The sequence below is a fragment of the Triturus cristatus genome, chromosome 4_1 (genome assembly GCF_964204655.1).
Source record: "Triturus cristatus chromosome 4_1, aTriCri1.1, whole genome shotgun sequence".
Taxonomy (NCBI): Eukaryota; Metazoa; Chordata; class Amphibia; order Caudata; family Salamandridae; genus Triturus; species Triturus cristatus.
The window spans coordinates 396,451,300-396,477,439 of record NC_140585.1 but is presented as its reverse complement, the minus strand read 5'-3'; the positions used below and the strand labels follow the sequence as shown (position 1 = coordinate 396,477,439).

The 26,140-nt window shown below is 42.5% G+C and overlaps 1 protein-coding gene across 1 annotated transcript in view; it reads right to left on the bottom strand.

Moving 5' to 3' along the window:
* Positions 1-12,701, bottom strand: part of SULT4A1 (sulfotransferase family 4A member 1) — a 142,870-nt gene extending 130,169 nt beyond the window's left edge. The window contains exon 1 of the mRNA XM_085652466.1: positions 12,240-12,701. Within this exon, the coding sequence (XP_085508592.1) occupies positions 12,240-12,408 (169 nt within the window). The 5' untranslated portion in view covers positions 12,409-12,701. The remainder of the gene's footprint in view (positions 1-12,239) is intronic.
* Between the last annotated feature and the right edge of the window lie 13,439 nt (positions 12,702-26,140).

Genomic DNA, 26,140 nt, shown 5'->3' with positions numbered 1-26,140 from the left:
TTTGAGATCAGCCATGCTCTGCACAGTATTCATGTAAAAGAAGTCCCTGGAGGTAAAAGTGAATACTTCTTGCTTTGACAGAAGTATTGTAAAAGGGAGTAGGTCCAGCTGTAATGCACTAACATGAAAACAGCATTCATATGCCTGAAGCTGCATTTGGTGGCTCATTAAAACAATACCTATTGACTTTGGCCAACAGTTGATAAAGACAACTGCAAGGTTAATAGGAAAGACATGGAGAGGAAGAACTAGCTGGATGTTACAATGGAAAAATTCAATAGGAGGAAAAAACAACGGGAAATAAACATAAATGAAAAGTAAAGACCAAAGAACTAGAGGGGGCAGAAAAGTGGGGAAGAAAAACAGAGTAAAGATGCACGAGTCCTGACTAAAAGAATAAAAAAGCCTGCTGCAGTGAAAAAAACAAATAGACTTGCTTTCAGTTCATAATAAATGCACGAGGCGCAGTAATTGTTTGTGTCATTATTCACTATACTTTTGAGACTGAAAATATGAGGGAGATGTTTACATCATGTACTGCAATCAAAGTGGTCAAGTCGTCCTGATACACTAAACAGCTAACACCATGAAGTGAGAGGGAAATACTCCTTTGGGCGGAGCTACAGACCACAGTATATATATTTTAAAGAAACTGAAACAATGGGCCTCCAGTCAGCGGTAATGCCCAGCCAGCCCAAACAATGGAGCTAGGCCATTTGGTATAAGGGAACTAAAAATCCAATCATTTTAATACTGAAAAAATCCAATCATTTTAATACTGATGTAAGTAATATTGTTTATAAACTGGGAGTGAAAACAAATCTCTTTGAAATGTATGTTGATATCGCATGCAAAGTGGCAAATAAGGAAGTGTGGGAGAAAACTTTGTGTGTTTAAAGAGGTGGCTTGTTACTTCTTCTGTGCTCTGGTAAATGCATCGACTGAAATTATCATTTTAAACCTGTTCCAAGCTGCGATTAGCCATAACAATTGTAAGGCTAATTGCATGATCAGCTATCTATTTCTATACTGTGTTCAATGCTGGAAATGGGAAAAATGTACTTTGAGATCCTATAACTTTAGAGTCAAGGTGAGAAAGAAGAAGAGGGGTGAGAGTTTGACAATTAATTTATACATTTATTTTGTCGAAACTCTGCTTCAAACAAATTGGCAACAAGGACAAATGAGACAGTAAATCTCTTTAGGCCTACCCAATTGGTCACAGGCATGCCATTGGTGTAACGAAACTCGGGGAGGGGGGCCCTGCGAAGTACATGGAGGGAGCCCCTGACCGAACTGAAATCTCCAACATTTAATGAAATGGCTCTATATTGTTTTACTCAAAGTTCTAATAAGAAAGTGGGAAACAAGCTACACCATTTGTAAGAATATTGTCAAGAGCAGATTATTTAACTGAGACAGCAATCAGGACAATGCCAAGGAGCAGTCTTATTGTCACAGGAACTGCCTATCGCTGAAGAACAAAGAACAACAACATGGGGTCTGAATTTGAAAGACAAACCCAAATCTGCGATTCCACAGTCTCAGGAATACACAAGATTTAACTCAGTGCCCTGCCAGCTCCAAGAGAAATAAACTGGCATGAATGATCTACATGCCACACACTTGCATCTGTCAGGGGCTGTGCATGATAATAACCATTCTCTAGAATTTAAAAAAAAATGAAGAAGCAATTTCAATTTCTACCATCATGGCTTTCTTTGTAAGCAGGACAAAGACAGGCAGGCAAACCAGGCCGAGGATGAAAACTGCTTGGATGCTTCAGAACATTGATGCAGATGTTTGTTTAGATTTATCATGTCTGTAGTGTAAATAATGCTAATTACACAATTTAAGCCACACATATTACAGACACGTGCAAACAACACCATAAATATCACATCATTGAGAATAAAAATAAACCATATTAGCAAGGTGAAGTAACTGAAAAGTACAAATACTTTTGAAGTGCATAATAAAACATTCACCAGTCCAGCATTATACAAACATCAAGTGTGTTTTGTAAAACAATCCCCTTTTCTTCTTGCATCGAGGTCAAAATACCTGCAAAGTGCACAATAAAACAAGTCCAGCAGTATGCAAAAATGAAGCAAGGTTAGTCAAACAATTCCCCCTTTGGTTTATGCATGAAGGCGCAAATATTTCAAAGTGATGTCAAACAAAAATAGGTGAAACATTTACAAAAATCAAACCAGTTTAATCTAACTATGGCCCATTGGTTTGTGCATGAAGGTGCAAATATTTCACAGTGACTTGTCAAACAAAAACAGGTGCAATAGCTTGCGAAGATTGAACCAGTTTAATATAACAATGCCCCTTTGGTTTGTGCATGAAAGTGCAAATATTTCAAAGTTACTGTTAAAACAATAACAAGTACAGCAGGCAGCAGCATACACAAATAGATCCAGTTCATTCAACCTATTTGGTTTGTACATGAAGGTGCAAATATTTCAAAGTTACTGGTAACACAATAACAAGTTCAGCAGCATAAAAATCAACTCCTTATGCAAAAATTCCCTTTTTGAAGACACAAATATTTCAAAGTAGCTGGTGAAACAATAACAAATTCCGCAGCATGAAAATCAAACTAGTTTAGGCAAACAATTCCCTGTCTGGATGCACAAATATTTCAAAGTCACTAATGAAACAACAACAAGTTCAGCAGCATAAAAATAAAACCAGTTGTGATGAAAACTGTATTTTTTAGTTTTGTTTGCCCACATAAAAGTGGTGGATTTAAGAGAATCCGAGATGCAAGGGGCCCCCAATCAGCATAGGAAAGTCAGAATAGTGCAGACATGTTTTAAAAAAATGCAGGGGCGCTCCAACAATACCGTCACCCTAAAATCAGAAAATATATCTTGGTGAGCATTTCATTCAGGGACACCTCAAATACTATGAATTGTCAAAGAGTAAAAATATCACACTGCAGATCAGTGGCTTGACATGGAGTAAAAGCAACACAAAAAGATGCTGTATGGAATGTTGAACATTGTCAAACATTCACCCCAAGTCACAGATGTGGGTTTAATACATCGTTATTTTGCTCGCCACGCCATTCGAGTTTGGACCCAGCCATATAGAAATCAGTCTTGACTCTGTTTCTCATGGGAACAGTCCAGCCCGAACTGCCCAGCCAGGTCTTCCCTGGACCGGAAACAAGCATCCTGGAACCGGTTTCTGTCCAGGGAGGACCTGGACTGGCAGTTCGGGCTGGACTGTTCCCATGGGGTACAAGGTCAAGCTCGCTTTGCATATGGCTGGCCCAAACTGGAATGGAGAGAAGAGCAAGATATTGATGGATTATACCCAGATCTGTGACTAGGGTAAGTGTTTGACAATGTTCAACATTCCATCCATCATCTTTTTGTGTTGCATTTTCACCCTAAGTGGGAAGGGTATGCCCAGACATGGGTCCCGTGCTACCTCCGCCACCGGTTTCATGGACATCAATTCACAAAAATGCCAGAAGTAACAGAAATTACATCATATGCCCTTTAACCTTCTCTTTCACTCCCACACCCTTATATATACACACACATCCTCACATACAAACACTCGCTCTCACAAAGACATATTCTCACCAGCAAGCATGCACACAACATACATTTCAAATCATTTATTTACTTACCACAGCTATAAGGGAGTGTTACATTCCAGTTAATTGTACTCCATTTTTTCATACACTAATAGTGAATAATGTAATATTTTTCACTTTTAGTCTAATAATAAAATGTATAGAAAACAAGAAGCGTGGATCTCCAAACGACTTACATAAGTAGGAGCTGCCCTTGTGTTCCTGGCACTGATTTTGCCACCTCTGGTGGCAGGGGTCACAAAGACAGTGCCAGAGGTCGCAAGGGGCAAGCCAGAGTTTGCAAGTGCGACCGCTGAATGACGTCCATGGCCGGCTCAATAATACATACCAGTCCCATGACCGACTGAATTCCCCTAATTTCCAGCACTGACTGAGTTCCACTCGATGCATAAACACAGCTACGTGATAATGCAATATGAGAATTGCACACGGCTCAAATGTACATCAAAACACTTCACACGTGCGTTACACTCACAACACAGCCTCAACCAAACCCAACAATGATATAAAGCTGAACCACTGTAGGCCTCAGGCCTCTGACCTTCACCCGCAACAAGAACATGAGCAACATTTACTAGATAAAAGCGCCACTCTGGGGGGCGTGGCTAGGCGCCCGGAGAGTATGGTGGCGTCTCGGTGAGGCTCCCGCAGCCAGGTCAGCGAATCGCATCAAGATACCATTTACCGCGAAGCTGTTCTGCGCAATGTAAGTCGGAAGAGCCGCTCACTGGGAAAGGATTCCGCCCGAAGGTTTTTTAGCCGCAATTCAGACTTATTTTGGCAGGTAAAGACTTAGATGTGAGGCAGTTCAGTCGCGGCCGCCATTTTGATGATTTTTACCGTGCCGTGGTCGGTTGCCTGCCTCCACAAGCAGCAGCCTTGCTTTTTTTTTTTTCTTAGCTTTTTTCATCTACTTCATCCACGAAATATACAATTGATTTATGACTACTATTGTCACCTTTTACTGCGGAGAAGCACTAATTTCCTAATGTCATACCTCATGCTTACTGAGGAGATTGTAGTGCGACCGCCATTTTGTGGATGTGATGCAAATCGATAACGATCTCCTGAACTTTGTCATCATGTGTATTCGTTTTCAATACTCATTATATGCTTTTCCCTCTACATAATGCCATACCATCATCATTTTCTCCATGTTTTTTAAGACAAAAGAATGGGAATACTCTGAATTTTGCCTGCTTTCATCACAGCTGTTGCCATCATAGCCCGGGGCATCAAATGACTTTACACTTTCTGAGTAACACAAGTTCATATGATAGTTCTGCTGGCTGCACAACTTTACTTCAATTATTGCTCCTCACAACTAATTGACTCTTCATCTGGTTACTTGGTTTCTTCACTTTGTGTATCTGATGTGTAATGGGCAGGACGAAAGGGTCTTTCTGCAATACCTCTAAGCCAAAGCATTCTTTTGTCAAAAACGCAAAGATATTTTCTGAATTTTCTAAAGTACAAGACACAGATTTGCTTATGTCAGAAAATAATAACACAACTATGGATCTTGCACCAGTTATACCAGGAAATTCCAATGTTAAACGCCTGAAAAAAGATCCTCCGTCACCGCCCAAACCAACTCCTCCAGTATCAATGGAACTCTTATTACAGGAGATAAGAGCTCTCCGGCCCTTGTAGAAGAAACCAACTCCAAGCTTCAAACTCTTTCGGATAACTGGTCACAACTTGACACCAGACTCACGGTTGTTGAACGAAATGTTTCCTCCCTCGCTGACACCACCAATAGGCACATGCATCAATGTAAAAACCGGTCGCAAACGGGCAGATTCTCAGAATCTGCCCCTTTGCGACCGGTATTTTTGCATTTGGGATGCATCATCACAAATGCAAAAATCGCAATTTAAGGAATCTCTAAATTGCGATTCCTTAAATTGCGATTGCATTTAAGGAATCCCAAATTGAGATTCCTTAAATGCAATGCATGAAAGTGAAAAAAATAGCGGTTTCGCTAATAGGGGGAGCAAATTACCATGAAGTTGAACTTCATGGTAATTTGCAAAAACTTTGAAAAATGCACTTTTGTGCATTTTTCAAAGTTTCATGTTGCGCACACACATGCCCTTAGAGCATGTGTGTGTGCAACATATGTGCACAGATCAATTTCAGGGGTGCAATAGGGTGTCATTTTGACACCCTTGCACCCTTGAAATTGCATGAGCAATTTGCGAGTACCTACTGGTACTCGCAAATTACTCATGCAATCTCCAGGCCCATAGGAATGAATGGGACGGCATTCCTTAATTGCGACTCGCAATTTGCGAGTCGCAATTAAGGAATTTGTAGGAATCTCTATTTTTATAGAGATTCCTACATGCATAGGCTTTTGCAATTCCTTAATTGCGATTCCTTAAAAATCGCAATTAAGGAATCGCAAAAGTCTTTGTTGATGCATGTGCCAGCAAGAGTGTTACATCCCTGCAGTCCCAGGCATTGTCACTTCAAAAGCAGGTTGAGGACCTTGAAAACCGCAATAGAAGATACAACGTATGCATTTATGGGCTGCAGGAGCGGTTGGAAGGTGCGGACTCCATTGGCTTCTTTAAGTCCTTCCTTCCAAAGATTCTACACCTGCCAGAGGATACCTTGTTGAATATACAACGCGCTCACAGGCTAGGCAGAGTTTCTTCTAACACTTCTTCCACGCAATGCCCTAGAGGAGTCATTCTATACTTTCTTGAATATACTGACCTATTGAAAGTTCTGTCAGCTGCTAAAGCCATCCAGCAAATTTCTTGGTCTGGTTCCATGTTATTCTTTGCACAGGACTACTCCAGGGATACAGCAACCAGACGTAAAGCGTTCCTCAATATGAGACCTGTTCTCCGCTCCATGGGGGCCAGATATGGTTTGTATCACCCATGTCTATTTAAAGTTACGTATAATAATAAAACAACATCATATGAGGATCCTATATGTCTACAAAGCGTCATCAACTCCCATGCTCCGTCTCAGATGGACTCCTCAGGATCATCTTCTTCTCACATTACTTGACTTTCCTGTTTTTCTATTCTGAGGGACTTTAACCCCTGTAATTGACAGTTTTTTGCTGTTATTCCTTTGCATACACTGTCAGCTTACTTATACCAACTCATTAATTTACTGTTGTTTATATTAAGTTGTCTCCAGTTACTCTTACCTTTTCAGTATTCAGTTCTTGTTAATTCTATAACTTGTTGGTAATTATGCTATTCTTCGCTTTTTCTAGTTATGTTTACTATATGGCATGATGTCCTCCCGGTCCGGCTCAGCCATCCCCAGACGGTTCGTCTACTCCATGTGGTTCCTCCCACCCTCACATCCTTGTTCCATTTATGTAGGTATGTTATTTGTATTGTCTTTTGTTCTGTCTTTGGTTCTACGTCTCTTTTCTTCTTTCTTTCTTGGTGTCTTTCATAATTCAATTTCTTTTTTCTTCTCTACTTTGTTATTCTTATCTCACGTAATATATCTAATTTTTCCTCTTTTTCGATCCTATTGTTATCTATACATCTTCCCTATCTCTCACGATTCTGTTCTACCTGAGCTTTATCTCTGGACTCAGTCAACTGTTATTTTTACCCCTCTTTGGCTCAGGATTATTTGGCTCATTTATTCTTGTCTTCTCGTTTCGTATGCTCTTTTTTTATGCCTCATTGAATTGGACTATTATTTCCTCTTGTTATTTCTATTCTTTTCTGATATTATATGCCACTGAAATTAGTCTCATGAAACATTAGGGGAATAAATTCTCCCATAAAGAGACAGAGGGTTTTAACTCACTTGGCCAAGCTAGATGCCGATATTGTCTTTTTGCAAGAGACGCACCTTACGGAAAATGAATCCCTGAAATTAAAAAGAGGTTGGGTGGGGGGGGGGTTTACTTTTCTCAAGGTGATGGTAAGCGAAATGGAGTTGCGATATTGTGCCGTGAATCTCTTCCAGTTACACTTATATCACAGGATTCAGGTGCAAATGGTAGATGGCTCATTGTTAAATTATTACTAAGAGGTGTTCCAGTTTCTTTTCTCAATGTCTATGCCCCTACTGGAGGAGATGCCTCTTTCTGGCCTGCACTGGCTAAACAACTTTCTAGTTGTATGGAGGACAACTTTATATTAACTGGTGACTGTAACCAGGTGTTTGACCCTTTCATTGACAGAAATTCTAAAGTGTCTTTTGTCTCCAATAAATCACATAAATATTTTATTCACACTATTACTCAGCATAAACTTCTTGATGCTTGGCGCCTATGTAATCCGACTACCAGAGAATATACCTTTTATTCCCCAGCTCATCAAACTCAATCCAGAATTGATTATGTATTTGTCTCCCACAACATTTTTGAGTCCCTCACACATGCTTAAATTGATCCTATCCTTTTATCGGATCATGCACCAGTTTTAATTGGCTTTGATATATTACCCAAACTTAATGCCCCGAAAAGATGGCGTTTTAACAACGCGCTTCTCTTAGACCCAAAGTTCACTGCTTCTTTCACTTCATTTCTTAATGATTACTTTGAGATAAATCAAACAGAGTCCTTGCCATGTTCGACTATTTGGGATGCTTTTAAAGCTTCAGCAAGAGACTTTATTATTAGTTTTGTTGCAAAAAAAACGAAAAACTGCACGTAAGAGCACCAGAGATCTCCTCCAAGACATTAAGAAACTGGAACACTCATATTATGTCTCTAACTCGAAAGAATGTTTAACGGCTCTTATAAATGCCAAATTGTTATTTAACAAGAAATCAACAGAAGATGCCTCACTTTATTTGTTAAAGTCCAGCGGAAAGTTTTATGGTGGTAAAAATAAGGCAGGAAAAATACTAGCCAATTACTTAAAAATTAAGCACAACAAATTAAACATTGAGTCTGACTATAATGAACATAATGTCTTACAACTCAAAGATGCCGAAATTTTGAATGAGTTCTCTCTCTTTTACAAATATTTATATGCATCGGAAACTCAACCCAAGGACTGTCCTTTATCACAGTTTTTCTCAACCATCCAAAAACCCCAACACAACTCTCCGGATCTGTCTTCCTTAGAATCAGACCATAAAAACAAGAACTTTGAAAAGCTCTTCATAACCTGAAAAAAGACAAAGCACCTGGTCCAGATGGTTTCACTGTTGAATTCAATCTCCATTTTTCTAATCTTTTAATACCCAAGTTCCACTCTCTGATAAAAACTTTTTGTTCTTCAAATAACTCCTCTGGTTCTTTTTTCGAAGCACATATCTGTCTTATCCCCAAAGAGGGTAAGGACTCTAAGTATTGTAAAAACTATAGGCCCATTACCCTGGTCAACATTAATTACAACATTTTTTCTACAGCTTTAGCCACACATCTAGACTCGTACCTACCGAAGTTGTTAGGGAAAGAACAATATGGCTTTGTTAAGGGGCGGTTTATAACAGACAATACACGACTTTTTTTTAATGTTCTATCCAAATCCTCTCACCTAAATCAATCTCTAGCAGCGATTGCGTTGGATGCCGAAAAGGCTTTTGATAGAGTTGAATGGAAATACTTATTTTATACTCTTAAATGGTTTGGCTTTGGCCCTATTTTTTTTTATTTAATATCTCTCCTTTACTCTAACCCTTGAGCTGCTGTATGCGCCAATGGTTGGATTTCCCCATTCTTTAACTTAGGCAGAGGAGTACATCAAGGGTGTCCTCTCTCCCCCTTCTTGTTTAATTTGTCCTTGGAACCATTTTTGTCTAAACTACGTCAAAATCCAAACATACATGGATTTCAAACGTCAAATGTCCATGTCAAACTCGCAGCCTATGCTGATGATATTTTACTTTTTTTATCCAAGCCAAATGACTCAATCCCGGCTTTTTTAGAAGAAGTAAAGTCTTACTCTCTCATTTCTGGGTACAAATTGAATAATGATAAATGTGAAATTCTGCCCTTAACAAAATACACTTTTAGCTCAGATTTTCTAGCTTATAAATTTTCCTGGAGCCCAAATCATATTAAATATTTAGGTTTACACTTTACACCCTCAATTTCAGGCACGGTGGCATTGTGTATGAATAAATGCACTCAAAAGATTTCAGATTTAACCTCCAAATGGCATCACCTTTATTTATCTTGGTGGGGTCGCTTAGATACTATAAAAATGATGATGTCGCCCATAGTTTTATACACTATTTCTAACATTCCAGTCCCAATTTCTACTAAATTTTTTAAGAAAATGAACTCCAGTTTATCCTCCTTTTTGTGGAACAACAAAAAACCTTGAATGTCTCTACTGAAATTAATACGCCCCAAACCAGAAGGTGGAGTGAACTTTCCGGATTTCCGGAAATACCAGAAAGCTTTCCTTCTGCGTCAAGCTTCTCTTTGGCTGCTCGATTCTACGAACAGCTGCCCTCTGTGGATCTCATTTGAGTCTCTTTTTTTATCTCCTTTCTCATTTCGGGAATACCTCTCCTTTTCACGTAAGCCACAATCCATCTCCACTCCAATAATAAGACATACTTCCAAACTCCTTGATTTGCCATCCTCTCTTATTCACATTACCACAGACTCCTTCCTAGACTCAATAATTTGGCACAATAAAAACCTGACGGTCCATATTAAACCTTTTTACTGGAGATCATGGAGCAATAGTGGTTTAATATGGATCTATCAGTTATTATCAGAATCAATTTTTTTGTCTTTTGCTACACTTAGCCAATTATTTAACTTACCAGCCTCCTTTATTCACAAATATAACATACTCAAAAAAACTGTGTTGGAAACCTATACTCACCTCCTCGCGGCACAAGACACTTCTGCTAACCCAGAACCTTCTCCTAGCCTTCATACATTATTAAGGACCGCACCCAAAGCTTCGTCTATTTATAACTACTTGCAAGGCATTGACTTGGTTAGACAAAAGACTAAAACGGAAGAAGAGTGGGAACGTGACTTTACTACATGCTGGCCATTATCACTCTGGAACGGCATATGTACTAAGATACGCAAATCCTCCAGGGCAGCAAATACCACGCAAACATTATTCTTTGTTTACAATAGACTCTTATTTACACCAGCTACCTTAAGCAAAAGTTTCTCAACCATACCAGAAACCTGTTGGACTTGTTCATCTCCCAATGCTGACCTATTCCATATGCTATTTTCATGCTCACATGTACACCATTTTTGGAAACAAGTATGGTCTCAAATTAACTTAATTTTTTATACCAAATTTTCTTTTTCACATATTTTCTTAGGCAGCCTCTCTTCTATTTGGGACGAGGTTCCGGTCAATGTCAAAATTGTTAACTTACTATTAGCAATTGCTCTTCAGCAAATCACCATTAATTGGAAAGATTCTACAAAAATCTCCTATAAGGCTTGGTGGTATACGGTTTGCCATAATAATAGATTAGATACTGCCTTTGTATATCCTATTCATATGGCAACGAAACGTCTTGATTTGTGGTCACCTGTCACAAAATATATTGATATTAGTGCTAAACGATATTCTATGCGCAAATCTTCCCAACAGGAAGTTCTTAAACCACCTTGATTCTCCCAAAGGTTCCAAAATGTTATTTTTTGTATCCCAATGGCATTTATGTTTCGCATATCTTGCTTTTTCTTCTTATCAAATTAATATTCATAGTCCGATGTTTTTACTTTTAATGTAATATGCTTCAGATGTATTAATGTAACTTTAACTTTGTATACTGTACACAGACACCTCATTCTCTTTCAATAGAAACTCTTTGAACTTAAAGGAAATCGCCACTCTGGTAATCAAGAACGACACCAAAAAGTTTCCAACGTGCCACACACTACAACCTAAACCCTTCCAACCAAGCACATACAACGTAGCATGCTATAGTCAGCCAATGTGCTTCGGCACTTCTTTTGGGTATGAGGCGCTTTGCAAATGAAAAAAAACATTACAACGGTGATTCTCCATGGCAACCCACGTATGCCGTAAATATCCATGTAGATTTACCCTGTATTACATTTTAACTCAATACATAGCTAAATACTCTACATTCGAGGTGTGCCAAGCAGCACGTTATATTTTTTTTTACAAATACTGGAGAAGCCGCTATGTTATCTGTTTATCAAATTATACACGGGGAAATGTAACATCAAATGTGAAACACATTTAGCAGACCTGCAGTGAAATACAGAAGTGACTCGCATGTACGAGGCTTTGTTGTATAAAAGGAGTGCTATCCTTCTCTGGCAGGCACCACCGGGCAAAACTACTCGTATGCACCGAGCGCGGCCAGAGGACCCTGTTGGTGCAAATCTGAGATGGCAGCTGCCCAGTTGTCATGTGAGAAAAATGCTCGAGTGAAAAACGTACACTGGCCTCCAAAATATATATTGCTTTACCTTAAATTGCGTGTGAACCCGCCATTTGACGCTCAAGAGTTCACCATGCTGAGAGGATTAAGGGGAACTAACTTCTGGTAACTAGGATAGGGAGGAAGACACACATAACTTGGACAGTACCAAACGAGTGAAATGTTAACTCTACTAGGGGGATGTAAAAAAAATCACAGGGGTGGCGGATGCACAATATGCCACGACACTGTCATGCCCTATGTAAATACGACCCCACCCCCACACCATTACCTGATTTTGGATATGTTACTATCCAGATATCGTTTTCCCGCGCGGTAAAATCTGCGATGTCCTCCATCTTCCCCCTGCAGAAGGGGGGCAGCCTCACCCCGTTGTACTCAAAATATTTGCTTTCGAACTCTCCTGGGGTGCTGGGGGTCTCTGCCTCACTCTCCGCCATCCTCCTCGCGCCGTCGCTTCCAGGCTTTGCAATTAAATAGCAGACGCACAGGACCAGGACGCCCAGGCCGAGTATGGGAAAGGCTTCTAGAGTAACGACCCGTAAGACGGCGAGTATTGCCTCCAGGCTGTAGTGCTGGGTGGCACGAGGAAGAGCCGCCGGCAGCGCTGTTCTTCCACCCGCTACGTTGTTATCAGCGGTACAGGCGCCCTCCTCAGCAAGCGAATGGGCTCAGGGGATGATGATGTAATGCGAAGGATGGAGCGGCAGAGACTAGCAGGGCGCAGCATCAGCATCAGCATCGCTTCCTCCAATACCTAACCCAGTGCCACACACCTCGCAGCCGTCTGTAGCGCGCATGCGCCATACCCTGCGTGGGTTCTGCGACGCCATACTGATCTGCTGGGAACCCAAGCACGCTGGTGGGAGCGCTCTCACACACGCATGTTCAAATTCCTACCTCCGCCTGGATGTTGCACGGCCGTTGAGAGGTTTGATGTTTTTGCAGTACTGTCTTTTCTGATAAAATGATGTCAGGGAGCCTTTGTGGTACTTTATAACTATTCTAAATAAATTAAATAATAATCATTTTAAACATAAGAAATACAACGTGCTAAATGTGCGGATAGTGCGCTGAGTCGTGTTCCTGGCCCAAAAAATAAAATACGGATATTTTTATACCTATAGTGTACTATCTCACTGCTAAATTATCACTCATTTGTAAGTTCAAGTGTGAACTCAAATTTCATGTGTAATTCTTTAGGACATTTTTTCTTTCATTTTTAAGCATTGCTTATTTTAGCACCTCTATATATATAAAAAAAAAACAAAAAAAACATTTGCTGTTCATTGGAGCAAACAGTATATTTTGCATGCTTTTTCCCTACAAAAAGGGGAACTCAAAAATGTCAACATCTGAGAGGTGGAAAGAGGGACATTTTGAAAATAAATTGGGAGATTTTACTTTTCCAATCGAGTTGCATGAAGTAGTACGATTTTGGGTAGGAGAATAGTGAAAAGAAGCAATTTTTGCTTTCAAAGACGTGAGTATCCTAACTGAATGGGATGTGTGGCATGAATGAGTGGTCAGTGTAAGGTCTGCTGCCTGAGCATAACTAAAAAACAGAACACAAAGGACCTCATTCCATATCTCGTGGGAATATGCATTTGGGCACAAATGGAAATTTGCCTCTTAATCGGATTTACAGAAAGTATAGCAATACAAAAGACCCCGCACACGTCTTCTGCGTGCACACATACACACACACAGATTTTGCCAGGTAAAACAAAAGTTGTGAAAGGAAAATATCGCTCACAATGCCTTGTTTGTTAACTCCACCATTCTTGGCATAGTCTCAAAAGCCCTGTGAGAACAAAAATTAAATATAATATACTTTATACCATCGGACATTATAAATTAGTGTTTATGTCACAGACTTGATATAAGAATTCCATGACATGTTAGGGACTTTGCAGTCAAAGTCATGCCCTACATCCCCCTGCTCACACAGTGGTACACTTCAATATCGTGGTTGAAATATCAACCTGCAGAACACTGACTCCACAATATGCAGAGGCTCACCTGTCTAGGGGGAGCCGTGCCTATGGCGGTGACGCTAGGGCTCACACCGGGGGGTCAACGCGCAGATCGCTGTGCCCTTTGAGTAGGGTCAGGTACAGGATTGGTTGGGTGGGCCGCGGGACTCGGAAGCATTAGAGTGCTTCCGTGGTCGTTCTCGTGCCCCGCCCCTTCAAAAGGTGCTGCGAGGCCGTGGGCGGGACTCTTTCCCACTCGCTGCCTCAGACACAACAAGGACCTCGCAACTTCCTCCACAGGGGTACAGGACCAGTATGCTCCACTGCCACAACCCTGCAACCACAAATCTCATTTTTTGGTGGCGCTCCCGGAAGCTGCACAGGTTAAAGAGCTTGTTTTCCCCGCCCGCCATCACCAGAGCATAGGGCACTGGGTGGAGAGGGTGTTGCTTGGTTCTTGTGGCTTAGGAGGTAGGGGAAAGTGTTAGATCTTGCAGTCCTTGCTTGGTGCTGTCATCTGAGCTCTATTGAAAGTCTCGGTAATAGCATGTGTCATGTATAGCACACCTTTTCTCTTTCTGGTCATCGTATTATGTCGTAGTTATGTTGGTTCTTTTCTCTTGCAGTTCATCTTAATATGTTGTATTTATTGTTGGTTGGCAGGTGAGGTCATGACTGGTGGAACAGTTCGGGTCCATGTACGGCCCCCTTTTTAGACCAAAGTAACAGATGCATCGCTGGACCCTCCAAGGGGTGTTGGCAGCAAGTCAAAGAAGGTTGCAGTGGTGCAGTGGTTTGGAGGTGGTCGTTGACACGTGGCCCTTACCTCCCACCAACCAGCACATGCGCAGTGGGCGTAAGCTAGCACAGGCCCTTGGGGGAGGAATATTGGTGAAGGGGGTGCCTGAGGGAGGTATCCTAATGGGCAGACGGCCCCCTACACAGGCACTCCCAGTATGGGAGATCGGTCGGTTGGATCCTCCTAAAAGGGGTGACCCATCCATTTCCATTTGGTATTGGACAAGGGTTCTAAGAGGAATGGTCCCGGAATCAGTCGTTATCTCACTCGGGGAAGATATTTGTGATGTATCACAGGAACAATCTTAGTTATGGTTAGGTAACTCCCACATATTAGCAACTCTGTTAAGGCTAGGCTGTAACTCTGTAGGCAAAAATGTAAAATTATGGGTTACTGTGCATAAAAATGACAAAATGTATTGTTTGTTTATATGTTTTAATAAATCGGATGAGGGTTTTCCGCCACACAACCCAAAGAGCTTTATTTTGTATGCATGGTCTCTGATGATGGGTGTGAAGGCGGTGGGGTTTTCTGGGGAGAAAAGTATCTCCTATTTTGGCTTTGATTTTCAGGAATCGCCAAGGTCAAATTGTCAAGGTTACTCTTGAAGTGGTGGTTAAGTTCAGAAATTCAGATCTATCTGACACCTACACCAAACACAATAATTATATTTTCCAGTGACTATTATGTAATTTTTTTAAAGAGAAGACTTTTATTAACTATTAGAGTCAACAACTTAATAATATGTAATAGCGGTGCAAGTTATTAAAGCTCTACTCCCAGGCATAGCCTTCCTGTTCCAGTCTGTCCAATGTTGTGCATCGTATGTGAAAATGCTGGGGGATGGGTGTGTCATTTACAGCTCGCATGCCCTGGGCCCGTGCGTGGTTCACCACGGACAACCGAAAGTAACATCAGGAGAAAAGCTCCAGAATTATCTCTTGCAACTACTATTGCCTTAATTACTAATCTTACATAATTGAATCATCATTTGTGTCCCCCAAATACTTATGATAGCCTGGGAATTGTTACAGCATAGGGATCCGGTGCCCTCGGGAGCTGCGAGAGAGGCTGCTCCCTCCAGTCCTGGTGCTGCTTTCCTGCTCCATGAAAGCAGCACCAGGATTGGTTACTGCAGTTACCCGGTCCCGCGTTGGGGCCGGCCTTCCTGGATCCAAGCGAAGAGGACGTCGCTCCAGGATTGAAGGTAAGAGTCTTTTTTTTAAATTTCTTAACTTTTCTTTTCTTCCCTCCCGCCCTACTACCCTGCTTACATGCCAGCCGCCACTGTTCTAGCAGTGTTTTTAGGCGTTGATAAGTCTCTTTATGATTGATACTGATGGAGAGCATTACATTACACAGTCTGCCATGTTATTATTAGTGTGCTGGTTGCAAAAGGATGTGGCATGTTAGGATGTTCTGTTAAGTGGTCCTGGGCATCTTGTTCGTGCGGGGGGAGGGGGCTGTTCTTTGTTGTGCTTGCAGTATTGAGCCATAGACCATGTTTCTATTAGAAGTTTGGAGATACTCTTATAGTGTTAAATGCTGTTGGAGAGCAACGTGTTGCCATCTGCGTGGTCCTGGGCTCTGCCTCTCGCTTGAATAGGTGCACTGGGGGGTTCTTGTGTGTGCTGTTTAGTTGAATTTGATTGTTATTAGCCATGTGATTGGACGGTCTGTTAGGTTTGCAGTGTTAGATTTGAAAGTGGATTTTGGTTTTGTGTTATGTACTATTCATGATAGGAAAACAGTGACACCCGTAAAGCCCCTGCCACTCTCTTGATGATTGTATGGATGAAGTTTGTATGTATTGAACTGTTAGCGTGTATAATTGCTCGCTCGCCCGGTCGTCTTTGTTGTAAGTCTGGAGAATACGCATTATTGTGCAAGTGTAGGAATCTTGTGCACAGCGGCTGAAAGCTGCGTTGGGAAATGTGTTCAAGGCAGTTCATTAGCATATCCAGTGAGTGTAATGTGAGTCCAACCGTCTGCAGCAGGGTGTGGGGGGTCGGGAGAGTTATGCACAAGCGTGTCCACAAGAACACTGGGTGCGTCCTGTCAGGGCTCGTTTCCCAGGCTGGACAGCTGGTGGTCTGTCATTCACCCGCCCCTAAAAGCAGCACCCTGGCCCTCAGCTTACCGAGGTTTGTGTGTGTCCCACAGGCCTGACTCACTCTGCTTTTACATCTCTTTTTGCTATAAAACACATTGTATTCTACATGCAAACATATATTTTTCTTCTTGTGTCATGTTCACGTTTCAAAAGTGCACGCAACCTCCCAAGTACCTAAGGGCAAACATGAGCCTGTCACGTGCCTCACCGCGCGCAGCCGAAGCCGTTGTTTCACATTCCATAGCTGGGAATGTGAGGCCAACACCTTACATCGCGAGGAGGACAGGTGTGCTGACATGTTGTTATTACGAATAACAACAGTTATGCTATGGCCACTTACATCGTAAAGTACATTCCTAACGAATGCACAAAACGCGGAGCCTTCGAGTGTTGTGTCAAAACAACGGATTTTAAAATGTAAAAGATTCTAAAGCACGGACAGTAATGGTGGCGGTTTCAACGTACTTGCACAGGGTGTCAAGACGGAGACGTCAATACATTGCCAACTTATGAAATCTTTCACCTTGTGAGGAGGGGCGGGTCTTGAATGGGGGTAGGAGTAGTGCCGAGCACAGCCAAAGGCACATTTAAGTTCACCGCTTCCCCTCTCCAAACCGCTCACCCCTTCCCAAAAAAAAGTTTCTGCGGCTGCGCCGATATCCAGGAGGGTTTTCACACGCGTAATGGACACCGGCTGTGAGGAACCTCAAAACAATTAGCTGGAATCCTGCGCTCTGTAGGTGTTTCCAGCTAACTACTGTGTGCACATCCTGTGAGACCGGCTACTCACCGGGTGACCGCGTGATGGGAGCCGATATTGCGGTACACAGGGTGCCACCGTGTGAGTTGGAATGTTTGTCAGCACTAATCCGGACACCAGTGGTATGTGGCGCCTGCCAAGCGCCACAAGGTTAGGGCGTTTCTGTTGATATTTAAGCTCCTCCCATTAAGTGACGTAGAGAAAAAAAGAGTTGTCAGAGTTAAGCGTGCCATGGGTGGGGGATGAGGCCCCTTGCTTTCTCGGGACATTTGCAACGTGCAACGTGGTCCTCATCCTCCTGAACCTCTCAGCCGCCTTCGACACCGTCTGCCACCACACCCTACGCACGCGCCTCCAAACCGCAGGGATCCGCGACAAAGCCCTGGACAGGATCAGCTCCTTCCCCACCGGCAGAACCCAGAGAGTCCGCCTCCCTCCATTCCGATTCGATGCCACCAAGATCACCTGCGGTGTACCCCAAGGATCATCCCTCAGCCCGACCCTCTTCAACGTCTACATGGCACCACTCACCAACATCATCCGATCGCACGACCTTCAACATCGTCTCATCGGCCAACGCCAAGACGCCCATGGGCAAACGCGCGCTTTATAAATTCTTAAATCAATCAATCATACACCGATGACACCCAGCTGATCCTCTCCCTCACCAAGGACCCCGCCACCGCCAAAACCAACCTCCACGAAGGAATGAAGGCCGTCGCCGAATGGATGACGAACAGTCGCCTGAAACTGAACGCAGACAAGACAGAGGTCCTCATCCTCGGCTCCACCCCATCCGCCTGGGATGACTCCTGGTGGCCGACCGCGCTGGGAGCTGCACTGACACCCACCGACCACGCACGCAACCTGGGTTTCATCCTGGACTCATCATTATCTATGACCCAGCAAGTCAACGCTGTCTCCTCATGCTTCAACACCCTCCACATGCTTCACAAGATCTACAGATGGATCTCCACCGGAACCAGGACGGTCACCCAGGCCCTCGTCAGCAGCAAGCTGAAATACGGCAACGCCCTCTATGCATGAACCACGGCCAAACTCCAGAAAAGACTTCAACGCATACAGAATGCCTCCGCACGCCTCATCCTCGACATCCCCCCTCCACAGCCACATCGCTTACCACCTGAGAGACCTGCACTGGCTCTCCGTCAACAAGAGGATCACCTTCAAGCTCCTCACCCACGCTCACAAAGCACTCCACAACGCCGGACCAGCATACCTGAACAAACGACTCACCTTCTACACCCCAAACCGCCAGCTTCACTCCGCTGACCTTGCCCTCGCCACGTTCCAGGCATCCACCGAACGACCACCAGTAGCAGATCATTCTCCCACCTCGCCGCCAAGACATGGAACACCCTCCCCATCCACCTGCGACAGACCCAGGACCTGCTGACCTTCAGGAGACTTCTCAAGACCTGGCTGTTCAAGCAGTAGCAGCACTCCCCCAGCGCCTTGAGACCCTCACAGGTGAGTAGTGCGCTTTATAAATGGATTGATTGATTGATTTCAGCATTAACTGAAGGCTAGGTCAAATTAACTCAATTAAGTCACCAGACTCTAAAAGCACACCAAACAACAAGCTGCAGCACATTCCCTTCTCGCACCCCTCAGAACTGTACTATGGACTCTTCTTCACGAGCTCACTATCCTGTGTTAATGGCAATAGTCCCTATCCAGTGAAGCTCATTGGCAGAATAGAAGGGCTCTTCAAGGAAAGCTCCATCACACCACCTGGAAGGAGGAACCTGATATTCTTCATGAGCGAGAGGAGGAAGAGGCTCGTATAGCATACGTTAGAACAGTTTTTACAGCATGAGCCTCCAGAGGGCGAGGGGCAGTGGGTGATTACCAGCAGTGCCAGAGGGGCCAGTTGGAGTCTCTGAAGTAGCCCCAGCACCAAAGGGCTCTAACAGCAGGCACCATTGTTGATGGAGCGACCCCTACACTGAAACAGTTCTCTAGGTCTCTTGACAAAAAGAACAAGTTATGGCAGGACTCCCTGCGTCCTAGCCTCTTCCTCTAACCTCTTCACCTTGTCCGTACAAATAACGACAGCATTTCGAGAAACTCTCTCCAGCCTCAGTGGAAATGGCATGGGAATCCCCCCATGGATTAGTCAGAGAAGGAAAAGCAGACTAAGTAGAGAGCCAGCACAGAGTGCAGGAGGCTGGAAACGTGTCACAATAGATTATATTCCTTATAAATGTTTACCCTTTCAATGTCGGTATGTACCTATATATGTATTATTTTACTCCTTCTGTAGAAGAAAAAAAACATACAACTCTCTCCAATGCACTACCTCTCTCAATAAATCCTCTAGTTCTACTTTCTGATTCATCCCAAACCTCATTCTAGTCCTATTATCTCCAAAATAACCCTTTCTAGACTCTCCCCTCTTCTATCCCTCCTTTGTTCACCCAAGTCTCATTTTACAACTCTGATCTCCCAAATAACTATTTCTAGAATCTTTCCTGATGTATCCCTCCTTTGACTCCTCTCAAACCTCATTTTACTACTACAATCTTTCTTATCCCTTTCTAGACTCTTCCCCCCCTCTGTTCCTCATTTGACTCATCCAAACCTCATCTTACTACTATGATCTCATAAATAACACTTTCTAGACTCTTCCCTCCTCTATCCCGCCATTATGCTATTCAGTCAAACTAACAGACTCACATGTCCACCGCTCAAATTAACAACTTATATTTCTTTATACTAGTCCAGCACTAATCCTTTTTGGGTTCCGAAGTAGCGTGTGTTTCGCTGAAAAGTGCTAGAACGCCTCGTCAGAGGTAGGAAGCGCTATATAAATAAAATTCCAGTTACAAAAGGCTTATGTGTTTGGATATATTCCAACAGTTTATGTGTGGCCTGAAAAACATAATTTATGAGTGTTTTCTACAATTTGAGATTTTTTAAATGTGCTACCTCTTTGTGGGTTACAGTGCACAACATGATTTGTCTATTCTTTGTATATATGTGTATTGTCATATGATTTGTATTTTTTTAATAATTGTCTTTAATTTATGGTTTATATGAAATCAACACTTCTGCTGTATTTTCGACATATAGTGTTTGGCAAAGAACATGTTTGGCTTATCGGAAATATTTGTTGAATGAAATTCAGTTGGACCATTGTTTCTGCAATATTATGTAAACCCAGCGTCTGCTGGATTATGGGAAACTCTTGTTTTATTGATAGGGGACTATGGTGCCAGCGCAGTGGGCTCACGATGTGACCAAAGACCACTCCTTTTGACCCGAGTCTCCTGGGCATAGATAAAGGCCATGATCTGTTGGCTCTGAGGTCAGAGGGAGTGAGTATATGCTGTAGCCAAAGGCCTTAGCCTGAACCTCAATTTTTCTAGGCACAAGCAAAGACTGGTGTCTTACCATGTGGACCTCAAATGTTGTTTAGTTTGAAAGCTACACTAAGACTTGAACTCTGTGTTTTCTGTTGAAACTTCCTTTTGCTCCAGCTCTTTGGTGTGACCCGGGGCGTTGTAAACCCACTGCTTTAGCAGCTTCAACTGGTGTAGGGTTCTTTATGGACCTCTTCTGTTTGCCACTCCACAGCCAAAATCTGTTAAATACTGAAATAAAATAATACAGCAAGAGTAAGCAAGAGCAAAAAAGAGCGAAAGATGGCCAAATAAAAAAAGGAAAGATGGAAGGAATATTGAATGGAAGGAAGAGTGAAATGAGGTGAGTGGGTGAATGAGAGATAGATAAATATGTGGATAGATGGATGAATGGGTGAAAGGATGACTGGGTGGATAGGTGGATGGACAGGTGAAAGGATGGCAGGGTAAAGGGATGGATGGATGGCTGAGTGATTGAATGGATAGGTGGACGGACAGGTGAAAGGATGGCAGAGTAAAGGGATGGATGAGTGGGTAAAAGGATGAGTAAATTGATGGCAGAGTGGATGGACAAATGTATGGGTGGATGGCAGAGTGGATGAATCTACGATGGATGGATGGGTGGATGGGTGGATGGCAGAACAGATGGATGGATGGATAGATCGATTGCAGAGTGATTAGGTGGGTAGATGGAAGTCAGAGTGGATGAATGGATGGATGGCAGAGTAGATGGCAGAATGAATAATGGATGGCAAAGTGTATGGATGGATGTCAGAAGGGATGGATGGATGCATGCATGGATGGATGCTTGATAGATGGATGGATGGATTGATGGGTGGGTGGATGGACGTGTGGATGGATGAATGTATGCCAGGGTGGATAGAGTGGTTGGATGGATGACAAAGTGGGTGGATTGACGGATGAACTGGGGGATGGCAGAGTGGATGAATGGATAGATGGGTACAGATTGGTTGGAGGGATGGAATAGGGAAATATTTACTAATGGTTGAAAGAATTAAAGGATAACAAAATGCAACAGTGAAAACGTGGATATCAGCAGGTGGATGGAAGGGTGACAGGATGAATGGATAGATGCTTGAATGGAAGATACAAGAGAGCATTCCTAGGGTGGGTTGGGCTCACTTGCTTTGCTTGCTTCATGCCATCAACTGTTTTAGGGCCAGATGTATGACCATTCAGTTTAGCGAGTCGCAAATTTCGCAGAATGGTGACTCGCAATTTGCAACTCGCTAAACTGAATATACAATAGTGTCTCAGACACTGGAATTCCCAATGGGGTCGCAAATTGCATGCCTCATCAATATTTATGAGGCAACCACTATGTGCGAACCCCCATTGAGAATGGCTGGCACTCACAGGGATGGTGGCTTGCTGGGGTCAGCAGACCACCGTGTCTGTGACTGCTTTTTCAATAAAGCAGTTTTTTAAAAATGCAGCCCGTTTTCCTTAAAGGAAAACGGGATTCATTTAAAAAAGAAAAATGAGACTTTCCAGTTCCATATTTTAAGGGCAGGCAGTCGTCGCTGCCTGCTCTTAAAAAATATTTTCGCACCCATTCACAAAGGGGAAGGGGTCCCTTTGGGACCCCTTCCCATTTGCAAGTGGTTTACCACATACTTGAAGTAGGTGATCAACTGCGAGTGTTTTGCGACTGCAAATGCGGTCGCAAAACAATAGTACATTGGTGTTAGAGTCGCTATTAGGAAGGGATGCCCTTGGCACACCCATTCCTAATAGTGAGTCGTAAACGCTATTTTGCGAGTCAGTGACTTGCAAAATAGCTTTTGTACATACCACCACCGTTTTTGGCAGTCACATACGGGTTAATGTTCCTTTTGCGACCGCAAAAAGCAGTCGTACATCTGGGCCTTACTTCTTAGTAGGGGGTATTTGAATTTTGGGGTACTCCCTTGGTTATGACTCATAAAACTAAAATCCATAAACAATTGTGATCTCTCTGCTAGTCTTTCAGAATTCTGAATTGCGATGGGAGTAACTCCTGTAACTTTTGTAGCATAATTACAAAAATGACAGCAACATTATGCGTGATTGTGCAGAAATACATAAGTGAAACCTTAGGAAAGGGCACCTTCGTGTCCACAAAGGACACGAGGATGCATTTTGCACTAATAAAATGGTGCAAAATGCAACAGAATATAAATAGAATCAGCTGCCCTCTCTCACTTAGTTCGTTGTTCCTGTTCTCCTGGGGTAGGATTTTTGTGCAAAGTGACTCATAATTAAGCAAATGGGCATAACTGATTAATGTTGGGTAATTTTGCATCAAAAGGTAAAGAGAAAATACTCCAATCACTCCGGCGTAATTCAAATGTCACCCTGGCCTACTTCTGAACAGGAGGCAGCAGCATCTCTTCCGGCTCCAGCATGTCAGACTCCTGATTGGCTGCTCACAGCCCCACCTGTATTCTCATAGCCCGCCACCATGCTCTCCAGTGTCCAGGCTGTGTGACTCATCAGCGCTGAGGTCACCGCTCCAGCACCTGCGTGACTGCGTCACAGGTCTTTCTTCACTACCTGCTGGAAGAGCAAGATCCAACTTGGTTAATTAGTTAGTCAGTTATGGATTTAATTTGGACGCTTTGTGCACACGTTTTAGTTTCACACCTGGAGACCTAATTTGGGATGAATGAGTCAACTGCAGACTTTTACCTAGTGGTTCAGGGCTACTCACATGTCTTTGTGGTCTGTGGTGCAGCATTCAAAACTCCCTCGGTTCCGTGCAGGTTGCCAGTTGTCAGACTGCATAGTCACTTCTTTTCATTCTGTGGAATTCCGCTCCACACAATTATCAGTTGTCTGGTGTGGGAACACCAGACCCAATTTCTGAGGCCAGAAAATGCAGCCTGTTAAATCCTCTTGTGAAAAGACTGAATTGCAGTGTAGGCCTGTTCTTGAGCCCCCACCGGCGTGTTAGCCAAGGCAAGTAATGCCCCCTCCAACAACCATTCTAACATTCCCTCACCCACCCTCTCCACATCCATCCTTCGCACCATCCCCCACACACTTTCAGACATTTATCACCTGCTCATAACAGATGGTCAGTGTCTGCATTGAAACCCTTGGAATCAGGAATTCTGTGCGGAATTGTGCCTGATAATTCCAGGAAGAAACAGTTATTCCCCATTCCGAGGGAAATAACTTGTAATTGTTACAGTCCTATGCCCAGTTCTGGCCGGTATCAGAAATCCCAGCTGCCCGGAATTCCAACTCCACACAGAATTCCTTACAACTTGGAATTATGCCCTCAATATTTTTAACTTTTCATACTGGTGTTAAATAGTTGAGATTCCAGTACTACCAAGGTTATGGGATTCCAGTACGCGCTCTCAGTTTTTGATTCAATCGATGATTTAATGCATAAAGGCAAAGGATATCATAGAATGCTCCACCATGAGTGTGAATTAGTGCAGGTGAATGTTTTTGTATAATGTTTTCTTAATATTATTTTAGGAGTACCTTTAACAGATATGTTTTAACTTTGCACTTAGTACGTTCACAGCACGATCTAATAGCCATAAACAATTAGTACTGTACACAGAGCTTTACAGAGAAGGCAGGATCGGCCTCTTTAGCAGGTATACCACCAGATAATAAATGTAGACTGATCCTCAGTGGAGTGAATCTGCTGCCTTTTCCACCACATATTGATTAGGAAACAAGGAAACCCTACCCACAAGGAGCCTGGGTATTATGTGTTGTAAGGAAACAATGGCTCGTGTGGATTAATACTTGCTAATATAATGTATAATACATGATAGCAGTCCAAAGAAGAGGATTAAATGTGATGTCAGAAAGAAAAGCACAGCCATACACATTAGATCTTTTGTAGAAAATATTTTTCTCTTTATATAATAAAAAAGTTTTGTAGGAAGTGGACATAAATTCACAATACAAATTGACAATATTTATACGAATTTCAAATAGTGTCCCAGTGAAAAAATTAACCTAAACAAACAAGTAACATAAAGTGCAACATACAGAAAGGTTTCAATTTTTCATTACGAAGGCAATCATAAACAATTAATAAATCCAATTATCAACACTCAAGCATTCTGAGTGTCGAAAGAATGATTCGCCTTTCACGTCAACGGCGTTTCGACCCTATGACAATTAAAGGGTCTTGTCAGGACAGTCTAATATAGGGACACCTACGAAAAAATAATAAAGAAAAATACTTGTCAGAAAAAATGCTCTTTTATCTCCAAGAAAAAGGTTTTAGAGGAGCATTGATATTAAGTCTCTCTACCTGGTCGTCATGGATGATATGAAACGTTTTAGTGTGCAGTGTCACCGTGCTCAATGTGAAATAAAATACTCACAGGGACCCAGCCGGGTGCTGTGTGAGAACAATGAAAAAACTGTTGTAAGCAAGTAATGTATTACGCTCGGTTGGTTTTCTGTGTAGTGAAGTGTACAGTTTCCCATCATCATGTGATATGTTTAAATCTAAGAAAGCAATGCATGAATCATGTATAGTAGATGTAAACTTCAAGTGTGGTTGGACAGAATTTAAATAAAGAACAAAGTTGTTAAACTCAGGAATAGTGTCAGACCAAATCAAAAAAATGTCCTCTATATACCTTTTCCAACAGGTAATCTTGGAATGGTATATATTGTCGTTATTCAGGACAAACTTATGTTCTAGATTGTCCATAAAAATATTTGCCAGATTCGGTGCAAAAATTGCGCCCATGCTGGTCCCGGAGCATTGTTGGTAATATTTGCCCTCTGACATAAAATAACTCACAGGGACCCAGCCGGGTGCTGTGTGAGAACAATGAAAAAACTATTAGTGCCAAACTCGATATCGTAAAAATACATGATTATCAGGGTGCTCAAACTTTCTACTTACCCCTGTGAGAGGGGACTCACGAAGAGGCAGTAGCCCACTGGTTGGATATCTAGTGTTGAATGTACTCGGCGTGAGGGTCTGATTACATATGATAAAGAAACGGGAGCTGCAAACGCGAACTGCTGGATAGCTGTCGCTTATGTTCCAAGAGTCCGATCGACTGTAACAAGGTATGAAAGGGAAACATAATAAGCTCCTGGGGTTGGAAACTAACCAAATATCTGCAGAAAAAAACCTATATGAA